Genomic DNA, 17593 nt, shown 5'->3' on the forward strand with positions numbered 1-17593 from the left:
TTTATTAAACATTAGAGCACTATTTTTTTTTTTTTTTTTTGCTTTTACAGTGACAATCGGCCTCTTTGAGCAGCATGACGTCTGATATGCTTCCAATAAAGCAGCTTTTATCTATTCTTATTCAGTGAATCCAGGAAAAATGTGCTCATGTTACATTTCAAGAAAGACTAATCTTGACAGATGACAGACACTGCAGTCATAATAAAGGACGCATTGTTTTCAAAATCCACCTGCAATAAGAGTCACTGCCCAAAAACCAGAGCATCGTTCAAAGCTTTGAAATTGAATCCCATTGTAATTATTCTAATCAACTTCATACTGTAGCAGACAGCCACACAAGGACATGGAGGTGGATAGTTTATTGAGAAACTGCATGATTTTGCTTGTTTGTCTAAAACACAGTCATTGTCCTTCAGCTCTCAGTGCTTTCTGTAGCAGAGAGAGACGCTGGCGTTCATTCAGTTGTTGAGGTCATCATGGAGCTAACCACTTTTGCTCTTCTGAGAAATGATAGTAAACTGCCTTTTAATTCAATTTTGTCTCTTCAACAGCCAGAGCATTATACGCTTTAAAGCCTACTTGATAGCTATTTTGTTTCCCTTAACCCTCAGTGGCCACATTTGGGCATCGGCACAATTATACGAATGGTATCGGCTGTGATTTTAAAAAACACAAACCCACAAGACTTAAACTTTAAACTTTCTAAATAATTTCAACAATTTCAACTTACCAAAATATAGCAGCAGAAGAAGATAAAGCTACCTAATAAATACAAATCGATTTATTAGTATATTATATAACAAAGAATATATATTATATTAGATATGTGTGTGAGAGAAAAAAAAAGGTTATTTTAGTCCTGCTTGAAATAAGCATCACACCATTTCCAAAACAACAACAATAAAGCAGGTATAACAAGAGAGGACACGTCTGACTGTGACTGGCCTACTGGCTAATGGTTTGTAAAATGAGATCTTATTGGAAAAGAGCATGTGGTTTCATACCACAATTAATCCTCGATGTTGAAACATGGTGTATCCTGGTCCTTTGCCATACTGTGAGTTTTTTTTTTTAATTAATCCCTCCACTGGTTCAGTGCAAGTAACTAGAATTGTACACAGGAAGTCGCTAAAAAGCTACCACACCTACAAAAACTAGCAAACATTTTATTCAGTTTAAACAGTTTCTGTTTTCAGCACAAATAAACTTCAGTCGAATTCAGTCTCGGTATATGTTCACTGAATGTATTTAGCTTAAAATCTCAAGTTAACACAAAAGAAATTTGTTTCTAAGTATCTGTCTGGTTTCTCATTCTGGGGTTTCCAAAGTGGAGTTACGAGCAGATGGAATGAATCAGTGAATGTGAGAAGTCTGTGACCCTTTCTTAACTCCCAGTGTTAGCCTGCCCTGGGTTTCACTGCTCCTGCTTTTGTCTGCTGTCTGAGAGTCTGGCAGCCATGCATGAGTCAGAGGCCATGGAAATATAGCTCAGTTTTGAATTGCAGTAAACCTTCAGAGAAAAAAACGAAATGTTTGTCCTTTAAACGAGGCACTGGATCCAAAATATAAACAGTGACTTATACGTGTACACGTCAGTTAAACAAACTGAAAGAAAGAAAAAAAAAACATGAAACTGTGACTAAGAAGACCTCTGCACTAATCATGGATCAAAAGAAATGCTAAACAATCCCATGAAGGGGGAAGATTTTGTTTCTACACACTGTTTTTTAGAGATGCTGTTGAGTGTAGAAGAAATGCACAGCAGTGGAAAATCGATATCGGTTCATGCACTGTAATAAAAAGGAGAACATACAGAAATGACTGAAGACACATCTACAGTTTATGTGCGTGTGTTTTATGGGCAAGTGGGTGTGAGTGCGTGTGTTTGTATGTCTGAGTTACATGGTGTTACATGGTTGATGGAACAAAAAAATAGCTAAAGGGTCAAACACTCAGTACATGCTGTGTTATAAAAAAAACCCTCAGGTGGGTTCCTCCGGGAAGTTCAGTAAGAGTATGATGAACAATATTCCCGTGTTCCTGAACCTTATCATGATTTAGCCTTGTATTGTTAAAATATGTTACACTTATTATTCAACAAATGATCACTTAGTGAACCAGTATTTCCTCCTATGGTAGAGAAATGCAGTCGTGTGAAAAATTAAGCCACCCTTACTGCTTCCATAGGTAAGCAGCCTCAGGTGAACTTGATAACTTATTATTAGCTATCGTAAGCAAGTCTTTTGGTAGTGCGCTGGTCTGGAGTATTCAGGTCTGTGCAAACACAATGTCACAATCTTCTCAGGACAGGTGGACAACCCACCAGTCTTAACCTAAGGTTAGATTGTGCAATGGGCCTACCGGCCTCAGTTAGCAAGTAATGATTTAAACATTAAAGTTTATTACAGTACAAGTAGAAAAAGACTGAACCTAGGAGGTCCACACATTATTAGATATATATACAGTACTTTGTAGTCTATGATTTTCTTAATATTTTGATATATTTGACATATTTTTAATCTAAAACCAGTTAGCTCTTACTGCCTCAGCTAATGGCCTTTTGATTTTGTGCCATTTTTTTTTTTTTTTTGCGCCACTGTAGGTTCACAGATGTGAAGAAGAGTTCGAACACTTTCACATAACCTTTTTTGATAGGTATAGCACTGCACCTCCCCGAGGTCTGGAAGACTTCTTGCTCAGTACATACAGGTTTTGGTTTTTGTAACTTTCCATCAGCTCTTGTCCGAATTGTAACAAAAAGTCAGCTCAAAAGTGGAAGTGAGCCATTTGTGTAAAGCAGTGACGGCTACAATTTCTTGTAACAACTAAAAGTAGTGGTTCCCACTTCCATTTCCAGTGTATCTCTGGTTTTGATGAGACAGCTATGTTAGAAAAGCTATTATAATTGACCTTTTCAAGACTGAGATTAAACCTTCATATCCTGATTTTTATCAGAATCTGTTAGAAAAATATGACAATAAATACGTTTTCCTGTTTGTGCCTGTGTCGGTCACATTGCCTGTTTTGATGCATAGTCCGAGGCTTATGTGGACCCAAAGAAAATGGGTATGTGTGCCAATTTTGAGTGTATCATTGTCATTGTGACCTCCTTTATTCTGTGAATCTAGGTCTTACAGCTTTATCTATGTCATCTCCATGTGAATCCATGGGAAAGTAGGTTAGTAGGTTCTCTACACACAGTAAGATTTCACCAGATAGAGAAAGAGAAATTATTTTATTGTGGTCTTAAGTCACTAAATAGATATTTCTAAGAGCGATTATAAAAACAGGACTTCATTTATAATATATCTGATTGCTCATAAGGAGGCTCACACATTCAAACCAACACGCCTAAAGCAGCGTACACATAACCAACAACAAAATCAGTGCATTATTATACTGCAGTACCTGATAAAACTAATGAAGTACCAAATGTCTTGCTCGTTACAAAGTGTCATGACAGGATTGTGTGCTATGGTAAAGCAAAACGTTTTATAGGAAAACAAATTATAGGACAACTGAGATAAGGCAGAAGATGACAGAAATTGGTTATGACGTTGATGTTAATATTAAAGCAGTTAAATATGGTTTGTTTAAAGAAAAAATGGGTGAAGACAAAAGGAGACTCTTTTGGTTGATAATGTGTGTAATAAACACCCATATTTGGAAAACCCGTGCCAAAGGAGTGATAGAACAAAAGATAAGTAGTGATGTGGTGAGTAAACATATCATTACAGATCTATGGAGAAGGAGAACAATCGATCTGAAACTTGCAAAAGTTTTCCCTTGGGATGTATTGAAATTGTAAATTTAAGTTTTTAGTTGACTCAGATGCTTGACTTTCCTCCTTTGTTTTCCTTTTTTTTTTCTTAATGTATGGTATATGATCATGATTTTGTATACGTAAGTGTATGTAAATTTTATGTCTATCTAATTTTGTATACTTTAACTAAAGTGTTTTTAAAAAAAAAAAAGTAAAGAAAAACAAAAAAACAAAACTGCAACAAGACATTTTTCAGTGTTCCACTTTTCTCACAAGCACAAGCAGGCCAGTGGACTAGACATAATTGGATCAAATTATCAGCAACAGTTTAAAAAAAATAAAAATCAAAAACCTGGCATCTGCCAAGCATGTCCAATTAATGTGACCCATTTTTGTAGCTTTATTCAGTTATCATTTTACCCATCAGTAAAAAACCCATGTGACTGAGCATGATAGCACAGTGTCATCGGAGCCACATTTAATCAGTTTATACAACAGCCCAATGAAGAAATTAACTTAACAGTGGCCTAGGGCAGTAAAAAGAAAACTGAGTGCATCCCACTCATTTCTTGCCACTCCTCACATCTTTATAAACACTTTCAAAAACCAAACACACACAGAGATTCTTTCCCATATTTTATTTGCAGTATATAGACCATCTGAACATAGATAATTTTAAATATGTGCAGGACAAATTATTAAAGATAATTAATACATTCTACGATAGTGACAGAGGAATGGGGCTTAAGCGTGGACGCGCTGTCTTCAGACTGCAGTGGGTGATTAGTGTTATGCGCAGGCTGAGATGAGGTGGCTGAGCCCATTGAAGTAAGACTTCTCTCGCTCGCTCATCACCTCGAAGTGTAGTGGCTGCTGGCAGAAGGTGCACTCTGCTGATGAGTGGGGCTTCAGCTCCAGGCCCACCTCCTTCCATGTTTGCTCCAGCCTCTCTGAAAGGGGAAAACAGATAAAGAGAGGTCAGTTTTACTTCAATGATAGAAAAGTACAGTTTGTTACAGGTTGGATGAAGTTACTCATGTAATGTAACTTTTGCATAAACAGCTACACAGTTCAGTTCGATCAAATTAAGACATAAATACTGTTTAACTTGTTGTAGCCTTCTTATACACTATCAAGTATTTCAAGTGAAACGTGTTACTTTGTCAGCTTACCAACAAAGTATTTCATCATCTCGGGGGTGTGGTGAGGGGTTGGGGCAATGCGCAGCAGCTCATCTCCCCTGGCAACGGTGGGATAGTTGATGGCCTGCACATAGATGTTATGGCGACGCATCATGATGTCACACACCTCCGTGTTTTTCTCAGCATTCGAAACCTAATTATACCAAAGAGACACACGCGCCATGAGAATCGAGCCGTTGTGACTTCATCTGCTTTTCAAGTTCCACACAATCAATTCAATCGTAGATTACCCGGACAGGGATGATGTGGCTGGGGCAGTGCACAACAGGCAACCCAGAGTCCATCAGCATCTGCCGGAGGAGCTTGACGTTGCGCTGGTGTTTAAGTCTCAGCGAGCGCCCCTCTTCCCCTTTAAGGATCTGGATCGATTCCCTGGCTCCGGCTAGAAGCATCGGGGGCAGAGAGGTGGTGAAGATAAAACCAGCGGCGTAGGAACGCACTGTGTCCACCAGGGCGGTGGTACTCGCAATGTAGCCACCCACACAGCCAAAGGCCTTCCCTAGAAAAGAACATAACGCTGATTATTACAACTCCTCTCGTTCAACATTACGGAGCCAGTGGTCTTAAAATAAATAAATAAATAAATTTTTTTTACAGCCATTGTAATCTCAAACTAGAACCGCCTGAAATGTCAGCTGTGCAGGAGCTGTAGTGCTCTTGAGTTGGAAATAATTGTCCCCTCAGTCTGACAGTGACACGCAATCTGAGTAATTCCATAGGAGCACAACAAGAGCCTGTAGTCTCCTAGCAACAACAGAGCTGCTCCAGATTCTTTTCAGCCCTCTGGTATATTGGATGACACGGCTGAGGCCTGATCCTCAGTCTAATTCAAACAATCAAGCTAGACGAGTTCCACTAACCAGTGGCAGTTATTTGGTTCGAAAAAAAGAAATGAAACAGTACAGCAGCAGCAAGCTCTACATTTTTTTTTTTTTTAGTAGACATTGCGCACTTACCTAGAGTTCCCGAGATGATATCCATCTTGTCCATGACGCCATCCCTGTCGCCGATGCCCCCCCCTCTGGAGCCGTAGAGGCCCACAGCGTGAACCTCGTCCACGAAGGTGATGGCGCCAAACTCGTGGGCCACGTCGCACATTTCCTCCAGCGGACACACGGCACCTGTGTTACAGAAAGAAAGGCACACAAACCTGGTCAGACTTGTTTTTTGCTTCTTAAAGAGCACTTCATGACTTAGTTTGAATGAATTATTGATTTTGCAAGAACAGTAATATTTTCCAGGACACACGCAGTAAGAGAAAGTTTAAAAAAAAAAAAAAAAAATAGAAATATTAACATTTATCCAACAGCAGTGAAGCAGTAATTAGAAACTGACCATCCATGGAATGGACGGTCTCAAAAGCCACGATCTTTGGTTTTGTGGGATCTCCTTTCTCCAGGAGCTCTCGAAGATGGGCCACATCATTGTGGCGGAAAATGAATTTCTTAGCGCCGCTGTTCCTGATACCTTGAATCATTGAGGCGTGGTTACCTGCGTCAGAGTAGATTTCACAACCTAAAAGTGTTCAGAGGAGAGGAAACCGTCAATGAGACCAAACACGCTTACAGGAGGTTCGAATTACTGTTAAATACACCAAGTTTTTCCTTCTGCATACCAGGCAGCATCTTCGCAAGGGTGAAGAGGGTGGAGTCATTGGCAACAAAGCAGGAGGTGAACAGCAGCGCCGCATCCTTCTTGTGAAGGTCAGCCAGCTCTTGTTCTAGCTCCACATGGAATTTACTGGTCCCAGAGATATTCCTGGTACCTCCTGCCCCCGAACCATGTTTTTGTAAAGTATCCCTGGAAAGAGACAAACAGTTGCTCATTAAAATGCTGCAGACTTGTATGCAAGCTCAAACAAGCTGGGGCGGGGGGAGGAGAAGGAAAAACAACACCATCATCGTGACACATGAGGTTTAGGTGTGATCCATGTCCAACTCAACACCCACACAAATAATGGCCAGTATCACCAAAGGGTTCCAGGTTGCATCATGTAATTATGCTCTGAGCTGGTTTCTCTCCGAACTTAGCTCTCACAGAGGGACAAAAGGTAAAAAGCAATCAGGGAAGGTAGACGGGCCGTACACGTCAACACACCTTGACCCATGAAACTGGATTAACTACTCAGTTACTCACATGATGGACTGCACGACTCGAGGGTGTCGACTCATGCCCAGGTAGTCGTTGCTGCACCAAACCGACACGTCACGCTTTTCTTGTAAAGAGCTTGTGAAGTCGTCAGCCATCGGGAACTCGGTGGCCCGACGATTCACGGTCTTAAACACGCGGTACGTGTGATCGTTCTTCTTCTCTTCGATCTTCTTCTCAAAAAACGCATCGTACTGGAAGCGGGCCGCTGGAAGAGACAAGGAAGGTAAAAGTTGCTTAATGTGGCTTAGTGTTGCTACAGTACTGCAACTGATGGAGTAACTTTAATGTGAGGAAAGACTACACCCGTGTGCAAAAACACCAAAACATACTCGCAAATAAAAAAGAAGATTGTCATAGTAAGGTAGACAGTAGCTAGGTTAATCACAGGCTTGCAGGACAGTGTGGTTAAACTATCAAAATAAAACCTACTTCTTGCTGGTAAGTTGTCTTGAAGCAGGTGGCTGACTTTCTTAGGTCGCTGTTTCAGGAGGGTTTTCATTAATGTGGTTTCTCCTTCAGTAGTGCTGGCCAGGTTTGGCTGCTTTAGTTGGTCAGCAGGCACTTCTGTCAGGACAAAAACAAACTGCTATTAAATATTGTACGAAACTATGGAAAACTGATTTAGTTCTCAAAGAAAAAGAAAAAAACAACAACAACAAAAAAAAAAACCTCACCTTTCTTCACAGTGCGGACTTCCTGTACATCCTCTTGGAACTCTATGCCAATCTGACGGACTACGCCACTGTTCTTCTGGCTCATCTCAGCAGCCAGGAAAGGGCATTTGGAGGCCTTCATCTGTCCCGGAGGTGGCATAGGGTGGCCAGCTGGCAGCTTGGACTCCACCTCCTTTTTGGGGGCTGCAAAGGGAAAAAAGTAAATTTCACATTTATCAATAATTCTATAATTACATGATTTATCTGACTAAATATAACACAGCTGTAGTGTTGATTAGAATAGCCAGTATGACCACCATCTTTATCACCCTCACCGGCAGACACAGTGTTCTCAGGCTTCTGGTAGGAGGATGAGGAGGAACAGAGGGCACGTGCCATTGAAGGGGCCATAGGTTTTGCAGCCAGCTCCATCATGATGGGACATCGCTGGGCATACGTCACCAGCGTCTTTTTGGACTGCTGGAGAAAGGCCTGGGGCATGCGAGCCAAGAAAGGACAGCGGCGCACTATTACATCCATAATCAGCAGCGGTGATGACGATGATTGTCTTGAGTTCTAAAGGAGAAAGAGAAAACTTATGTGAAACATGTCCTGCAGACAGTGTAGATAATGTTTTTGTCCCATAAAAGAAAGGAAAGAAGGCTTTTCAGAAGAAAAAGCCTGTCTGTTGCAAAAACCTGTTTAACAACATAGGTCAAGAAAGTGAGAAAATGCCGTTTATGGTCAAACACTCCTACATGGTTCAGCTAAATCTAGATTTTGAAAAACAAAAACAAATGAGAATGAGATCTGATTACCTGAGACTTTCAAAGGCAGGTGAGATGAGTTCACTGAGCCACTGATATAATAGGTGAAAGCTGAAAGACTCGTACGAGCCCACACGTTTGGCTACACTCACAATAGTCAAGTGTTACTTTAAGAAGCCTGCAGTGTTTGCTCATAGCTGGGTCGTAACCTTTCCCCAACAGAAACCAGTTCCCAGGTAGGACACCCACACCTGAACTTTGCTCCCTATGAAGTTCCAGAGAAATCTAACAGTGACTAATGTGGTGCATTGAAGCTGCTCTTTCCCTTATATACCCACCAGATAGAGATCAGTATGTACATAACATAAAAGTAATGCCGATGTTCCAAACAAAGAAAAGAAAAGCTAGTCTTTGTTTCTGTGTTTATTTATATGCCTTTAAAAATGTTTCCCACATTATTTGTCGAGCACTTCTAAAACGTATTTAAAGCTACTCAAAGTACTACTGCCGAAAGATGAAGATTATTATTATTGTTATTAATAATGAAACTTCTGTCTTCTGTCTGATTAAATACCCCTGCTTATACCCGAGTTGTCCTACAGTCCTTACTTTGACTGAACTCATGGGCGTCTCCGGGCTACACTAAAAACAGTAGCGCTCTACCTAAACAACGCTACTTTAGGATAATTATGGACATGATTTATGTTTATTCATAAGGTCTACCCATCTCTACTCAACCGGTGTTACAATAAAAATTTATTTATTAAACCCTCAACACTTTAAATAAATTCACTGGTTTAACGGGTACTTCCCTGTTTTGACTCACCATTTTTTGCGCAAAAGTTGCGCAACAGTCATACCTTATGTATCTCCGATGGTAATAAATTTCGCGATGAGATCGTTCTGAGACATAAAAAGTGTAAGCCAGGCTTTCCTATCGTTAGCCGGGCCCATCGTGATCCTTGCCGGTTGACTGATCTTAGCAGGACGGCTAACGTTAGCTAAGAGGCTACTAGAAATAGGGGTGACGATCGCGATTAGGTCAAATAAGAACACCTACCTCTTAAAACTTCACAGCTTCCGGTGTAACCCTCGTCGTGTTATAGTGACAATAAGCGATCTTAGGTGCTGCTCAGAAAAATAAAAGAAAACACGGCTTGTAGTTAACGGAAGCAGAGAAAATCGATGCTTCGTTATCCTGCACTGAGGACGAACGGAGGGGACAAGGGCGAGCCAGTTCTTATAAAGCAATGCCCAGACGAAGTATCGCGAGATCTTAATTCTGACGTTCTGCGTCATCAAACACTCTCGCCTATCTGGCAGCGGACCCAGCAAGGTTTTGTTAAGGACACTGAGTGGAAAGGATTTGGTCCTTACAAACAAGGTGGTGGTTTCCTTTACATGAATCCATAGATTTAATCACCAAACCTCCAATAAAACTATAAAAGCGATTTAGATGCCATTTATTTTGGTTTTGTACTTTTACGCAGGTGTCATGGAAAAGCATTTTGGTAAAAGCATTCTGGTTTTACCTCTAACAAGATGGTCTCAGAAATTTTTATTTTAATTTATATTTCTATATATTTGTATTTGTCATCTTATTTGGTTGTAAGAAATACGAGAGCAGTACCTCATCTGTTGGCTTTTACTCCTTGTCAGATGCCACATCCATAAATGTAAGCTCTCAAAAGAGAAGCCACGCTTCCTTTTTTTCATGAAGGAAATGGAACTTTATGTGGCCCAATTTATTCTATTCTTCCCATAAGAAAAAGATATTGATATCTGTGATTTTTAATGTCTCTCATGACCCCGTAACTCTTTCACCTCATTGTTTTGTTCCGTTATGATTTAATTGATTTCCTTGCTATTATTTTTGTGTTATGCTTTTTTTGTAAAAGGGAAAAATAACATACCCAACGAGGCTCAGGGGCCCAAAGGTGTCGGACGGGGCTAAGGGACCTTGCAGAGTAAAAGGATTCCTTTGTTCTCATGCTCATAAAAGACCCACAACCACAAAGAGCTTCAGAAAGAAAGCAGCTCATGGAAAAGAGCCGTTGTAACTGAAACGTGGGAGTATTTCTCCACTTGGCTTTTCTAAAGGATATTTGGGTCTATGCCACAGCTTATGTTATGCCTGAAACTATGGCTGAAAATGTTTTATGTTTGCTTCTCTTGTAGTAACAGCCTATCACTTAATCTGGAGTTTGGAGGGATTTAATTCAATTATCATTCTGCTTCTTTTGTTGCTTTACTTTTTTTGTTTATCTTTTGATTTTTGCAATGCCACACCCAAAGCTACAGCAAAAATCTGTGGCTGATTAATGTGGGCTACACACAAATTAATCTCAGATGATATAAGAGACACTCACATGAGTTGGTGGATGATGTTTTAAAAGTTGTATGATGAAGGCCCTGAAGGTACATTATGATTCTTTTGTGACATTTATCATGTGTTTTGCGAGTTGTCAGCTCTTTGTCATGTGTCTCCTTATTTTGTTGCAGTGGCCTGAACTGAAAGTATTTATGGGGCTTTCAGTTAGTACAAACGTAAATGAAAATTTGTGTCCATGAGCATGAGTCAATACATTTTTTTGAATCTTTAATGAAATGCCATGAGATCAGGTTGGTGTGCTGGGGGAAGAGGGAGCCGTAGGGTTCCTCTTCATATTACCTGCAAAGCCCTACTAGAAGCATGAGAGTTATATTTAAATGTATTCAGTTGGACCTTAGTTGGGCAGTGATTTTGAAGAATTACTTAAATTTACTTTAATTGTAATTGTAATTAAGGCATAAAGACTGCCTGCACATAATTATGGGTCAAAATGTATTAAAAATACTTAAAAAGTTGACTGATTTTGCACAAAAGTAAGATTTAGAAAAGCTTTAACCCCATTGGAAGTCACCATCTTTATGAAATCTACCACAAATTTTAATTCACGATTCTTTGATTGCCATGTCTCCCTTTTATATTTACTCCGATCTTTGTAGTATTTATTTTGTTTGTAGCCGTTAAAAAATAACTTACAGTCATTGTGTTTAATCACCTTTTACCTCCATCTAAGATAACGATTTGCAGAGACTTTGTAATTTAACAACAGCTCTCTAAACTACAACTTTATGTGTATTTGAATTGTTACAATGATGCAAAACACTCAAACTGAACTCAGATTACGGCTAGAAAGCCTTGTTAATCTGCTCTAGAGGTTTTCGCTGCATGTGATGTCTGGGTTTAAAGAGTGACACTAAACTTGGATTGGTGCCTAAATGGATTTTAGATTGTCTTATAATCTTTGCAGGTGCTCTTGCATGCGTGTGGGTGAAAGGTTGTTGACGAAGCCTATGGTGCCAAACCAAGATTAAACTCAGTAAACACATCACACATTGTTACCATTTTATTAGGTACAGCTGTTTAAAATGAATCAATTTTAATGCAACTGAATGCTTCATTGTTTAAACAGTTCTTATGTAATATTTTGCAGTGTATATATCTGAGCCATTCTTTCTCATACACTGTAAGTGAAAAACTCAGAATCTCAGTTTCACATAGTATTTCAGCATCAAGTACTGGCAAAGAAATAGTGATCAAAAAGACTTTAAGACTTAAATGAGCTTTATTTTTTATAGGAACTGTAATTCCCATTGTTTATAATCACCTATTGTGGCTGTACTGGTGCTGACTACAAGTGTAGTCAAAGGAGCTTGCAAAGAAAAGCGTCTGGACTCCCCCACACCCAGTTTCACACCTTGGCTCAGGCGACTAGAGGATCATCAGGGGGTCCTTTTGTCCCTCTGTGGGGGTCACTCCCACTAGGTTTATATCTGGGACTCTCCACCATTTGACCTTAGAACTGAAGAAGCTTCTCGGATGAGAGGTGAAACGTCTTCAAGTAACTTAAAGAAGTCCAGACGCTTTTCTTTGCAAGCTCCTTTGACTACGATGACCTGGATGACTGAGAACCTTCACAGACAGACTACAAGTGTATGTGGAGAAAAAAAAAACGCTTTACTCAGAACAACAATAATAGCAAAAACAATTTCAAATTTCTTACTCTAAAGAATTTACACTTGTCTCTGCCCTCTGGATCTGTGAGGTTTTTCATCTTCACTTCAGATTTATGGTTGCGATGTTTTGCTGCCCTCTGCTGATCTATTTTGACGTTAGCAGTGTTTCCTAAAGTTTTACCCTCATACCTGTACTTATGTCAAACTGTCTTATTTAAATGTACCAAAACAGTTACTTAAACTCGCCTTCCCTGGGAATGACCGATAAAATGAATGCCATCCATCCATGCAAATCAGTACAGTTCAAAGCTTTTATTTGTACCAACATTTACAATGACACTGAGCAGTCTGCGCTCTGAGCCAGGCAGTAAACATGAAATCTCAGTCATCCATTTTTTCCTCAGGTGTTCTTTACAAACACTGGATGATTGTCCCAGCTGACTGCAGGTTCACTAATGCAACATAAAAATGCCATGCCCCCAATGTTTAACATTTAAGATTCACATTTATTTTCAAAGCAAAAACACTGGAAAGTTATGTGATGTTGTTAACACAAGCACAATATTACAACCTGAAACATGTATTCTTTGTTATGAATTAACTTTGATTTGAAAATCATAATAAGAATAATAGGATGAGTGATTTATAAAACTCTGTGGTCATAATTATACCTACGTGTTTTCTGACTGATGTAAGCCAGAAATATATAAGAAGTAGAAACAGAAAATTATTGAAAGTTGCAGATGAGTATTAAATGGGTATTAAAACGCCGTCATAGACCGAGTTTTAATCTGGTTGTAAGCTATGGCACTATAGGTGGCAATAGTGGACTGGACTCCACTACAGTTCACCTGAATGCAGGTAATGTAAACTGCATGCATGCTGCATGTGGACCTGACAACTCTCAGGGTGATTAGAGCTCAACTAACAGGTTAAGAATGTTTTCGCTATCAGCAGCGAGTCAGTGCCAGATGTAATGACATTCATCCATCCATTCATCATCCACATGATAGCTATCAAAAATACTTTTCATTTAATTTTATTTTCCTCTTTATTCGTCAGGGATCATGTACAACAAACATTAACCTTCTAAAAGAAAATTGTACCTGATTTAGCTGATAGCTGATTTCTATCTGCAATCCCTGGACAGGTTTAATGAACACATCACCAATAAACATATTATATTAATGCTAATTTAGCTGACAATTCAGCGCAAGCGGACAAACATCCCAGCTAAAATAATTTCAAAATCCAGCCCAATATCACGTCCGCACGACGTCCCCTGGTGGACCAACAGGTCAATTACACGCTTTGCCTTGATACTTCTAAATCATATAATTGTTTGCTACATTAGCTAACTCAGGTAACTAATCTTCTGCCTACTCTACCAGTTTTTAAGGTTAGTTAGTTTAATTCTCTTAGTTTAATTGGACTTATTCATTTAATTGTAAATGAACTGAAGCTTATGTTTTCTTACTCTGACCTAGCACTCTTAAAACTTCAAACTGTATCCACAGACACATTTTAGCGCTCACACGCAAACCCGGACGGATGGATTCGTACTTGGGGTTCATGTCTTGTTTAGGGACGTTTCATCTTATAGATGTAAAAACTCCAACCTTTGGAGTAGTAGACAACCCACTCTGAATCCTGAGCCACCGTAAACATATTTAATAAGCAGTCCACCCAGGAGTGCGATTTTAACAAATCACTCTATCACAAATCTCGCAGTCAACATAAGACATACTTTTTTGCATTCAAATGCGCGCCACAAACTTTTAGTTTATGCATGATTCATTTAAATGTTCTCTTCCCAAAATGTTGCGCTTTAAAAAGAAAGGAAAGCTGAAAACAATATAAGAGCCGCAGTGTGACATTTGATCACCTTTGCACTTCAGTTACGGGTGAATGATGTATGATAACTTGTGAATGAAGAAAGTCTGCCAGTGGGCTGGAACATGAACCGAGTTAACGATCAGACCGAACATCAAATCAAACCTTTCCTCTAAGAGTATCGCAGTAGATTCCCAGTTCCTTTACTGGTTTGGGGAATGCGGGAGTAACCATGGCACCGGTGGTGTCCCATATTGTTGTGTTCACTCTCTATGTGATCCTGTCCCCTCGTGTATCCAGTAAGTTTGATTATTTTAATCTGTACATTGCATTAGATAAATCACAGACAATCAGTGTGTGATGTCATCTTCATACCAATACTAAACAGGCCGCTACCGTGTTATTATTATTGTTTTAAGTTGCAGTTTTGTGCTTTAAATCTTATAATAAATAGTTTGTTTAATGCAGTCATTTAAACATAATACTCACACGGACACACTGAATGTTAACCAGTGTCAATGTCTGGGTATTTTCTAATGCTATAAGTGTCATGGTCCTGCGGCCATGACTCAGTGACTTTGTGTTTATGTTCTTTATTGTTATTACTTTCATTATTATTCTTGGGCTGTTTTGGGATGGTTTGTGTTTGGGATTTTAGACACTGGGTTCTGGGTTTGTGCTCCCTCTGTTGGTCCCTGGTGTTAGTGTTCCCCTGTCTCGTCAGGTTAATCAGGTCCAGCTGTTTCCCCCACCTGTGTGTGATTTCCCATGTCTCTTTGTGTACTTATAGTGTGTGTTTTCCTCTGCTCCTCGTCGCGTCGTCTGTGTTCATACCCGGTGAATTTCCCTGCGTGCTCTCCCTGCTGTTCTCTCTTCATGTTCAGGTTTGCCACTCCTTTGTGTAGTTTCTCCCAGTTTAGTTCGTCCTTAGTTCTGTTTGCCATCTCCACTTTATGTTCAGTATTGTCAATAAATCACCCTTCACGTCTGACATAGTGCTGCGTTTGAGTCCTCCTTCCACTCTTCACACGGCCGCTGCCCCGAACCGTGACAATAAGCTATGGTAACTCAAGTTGCCAGGTGATTAAGTACAGGCAAACCCATTATATACGATGTAAAGCAGCAGGCATAAAGAAATACAAATCTTTAAAGGTTATAATAATCATCATTTGGAAGTTTAATTTTGTATAAATATAATGAATATAACCATTTTTAAACAATCAAAGTTTTATTATTTTTGAACATTTAAACTAACATAACATAACAACACAAAACAACAAAAACCACACTCAGTGAGGAAAAAAATATAAAGTGTGTGTGTGTGTGTGATCAGTCAAGACTGGACTGATGGTCAGAGGGAGCGCACGTACTGCCCTATACAAGTTGTTACTTGGTTAAAATATGACTCTGTTGAATATGCATGTATCCTCTGTTTGAATTAATTGTTCATATTCGTCACATTTGTAACTGGATCCTTTGTAACTTCAGTGTTTTCAATATGTTTTTATCGCACTTTGGTTGTTTGGATTGTTTGTAGCTGCCTCCAGTGTGTGAATGTGAGAGTGAATGAATAGTGGTATTGTAAAGCGCTTTGGGTGCCTTGAAAAGTGCTATATAAATCCAATCCATTATTATTATTATTATTATTATAATTCTGGAAAGATCTTAAAAGTGCAGAAACTGGTGAACAAATGACTCAAAACTGTTTTTTTTTCTGTGTAAGATTTTGCATAATCGCTTCTTTGATTCCTTTTAAGTTTGAACAATGTTCACACACTCACTTTACCCACTGCCATTGCTGTAGTGTTCGCTTTCTTTCCCTTTACGTTAATCTTCAACCTCATCAGCTGCTGTCTTTCCCTCCTGCTGCCTGTACAAGAGGTTCCGACAGCCATGGCGTAAGTACTCCACCACTAACAACTGATACTTCCTTATTTTAGAGTGATCCTTTAAATCCTGAGTATTGGACTCTTATGTGGACTCAGACTGAATGGTCACCCAAGTGTTAGTTGAGTTTAAAGTCTCTGCAGACAAGTCTGTGCAGTCATAGAAAACTGGCAGGCACACGGATGTCCACATGGACCCTCATGCTCACTGTCCTATGATGGAATTTACATCAGATTGTGTACGTCAGATCCAAAGGGCCTTGCAGACATGGGAAGGATAATCAAGGCCTTAAATATAGAGTTGCAGGCTGTTATTTTGTGCAAGTTTGACTGCCTTGTTGTTTAAAATGTTTCAGGGTCTCAAATTTGACTTTTTTCTGAGATTTATTGATTTTCAGATATCGATTTATTGGCGCGGCTCCTCATTTTATTAATATTTAGTGGCTAAAAGATCAGATAAAACCTAAAAAAAAAGTGCTTACATGACAACATTTGACTTTTTAAGAATTGCTTTAATTAACAAAACTTAATATTCTGTCCATCGTCTATCAGAGATTAAAAAGACAACTAAGACAACAGCATTATAATCATCATTCACTGATAGAAAGTTTCATGTTCATTTATCAGGAGACATTTCAGCACACTGATTGTTTTGTTTACCTCCTGAATCAACTTGAACTGCTGCTGGTTCATATAAAAATAAGCAAGTGGAGTTGAGTATCTTTGCTAAGGATACTTTGCCATGCAGCATCCATGGATTGATCCCCCAACCTTCCAGTTAGTAGATACCCTGAGCTACAGATCCATAACAGCATCTAAACTCATCTCTGCTACATTCATTATTTCATACATTCATTACTACTCATAAACCTTATCACAGCATTGGGAGAAACTTCTAATTTTATGGTGACAAGTTGCATTGTTTGAAACATTTCAGCAATGACTGCCAACATGAAGCAACAGCAATGTTTTACCAATGATTTTGTAATAAAGGAATTGAGACACCGAACACAACCTGTTCTAATGTTTCAAACTACAATATACAGTGAGTTGTCAAGCTCATTTGACATTTGTCCTGGTTTGGCTTATTAAACAACATTTTGATTTTCAGTAATTTTCTTTTTGTGAGAGCGTAACCCACAGGTTGACGACTGAGCGTGCCATCAGCCTGTGGGATACGCACGCTGATGCTGCTTTGTTCGTTTCACTTTAAGGGCCATGTCGTTACTTGACATCTGGGTCTGCTTTCAGTGCTTCAAGGTGCTTCGAAACAGCTGTGTGGGTGTTTTTGGTTGTTATCAGTTTTTCTATTAAACCACAACAGTGTGCTTATGTA

The 17593-nt window shown here is 39.3% G+C and overlaps 1 protein-coding gene across 1 annotated transcript; it reads right to left on the bottom strand.

The window, feature by feature from the left end:
* Nucleotides 1-4386: 4386 nt before the first annotated feature.
* Nucleotides 4387-9801, bottom strand: alas1 (aminolevulinate, delta-, synthase 1). Its single transcript, XM_026167739.2, has 11 exons — nucleotides 9597-9801; nucleotides 8105-8345; nucleotides 7791-7973; nucleotides 7546-7680; nucleotides 7102-7321; nucleotides 6581-6765; nucleotides 6301-6480; nucleotides 5922-6086; nucleotides 5196-5464; nucleotides 4936-5098; nucleotides 4387-4713 (listed from the first exon to the last, which is right to left on the bottom strand). The coding sequence occupies exons 2-11, from the start codon at nucleotides 8307-8309 to the stop codon at nucleotides 4553-4555; spliced, it is 1866 nt and encodes a 621-aa protein (XP_026023524.1). The 5' UTR covers nucleotides 8310-8345; nucleotides 9597-9801; the 3' UTR covers nucleotides 4387-4552.
* Nucleotides 9802-17593: the final 7792 nt, after the last annotated feature.

This window comes from Astatotilapia calliptera, chromosome 5, assembly GCF_964374335.1.
Source record: "Astatotilapia calliptera chromosome 5, fAstCal68.1, whole genome shotgun sequence".
NCBI lineage: Eukaryota > Metazoa > Chordata > Actinopteri > Cichliformes > Cichlidae > Astatotilapia > Astatotilapia calliptera.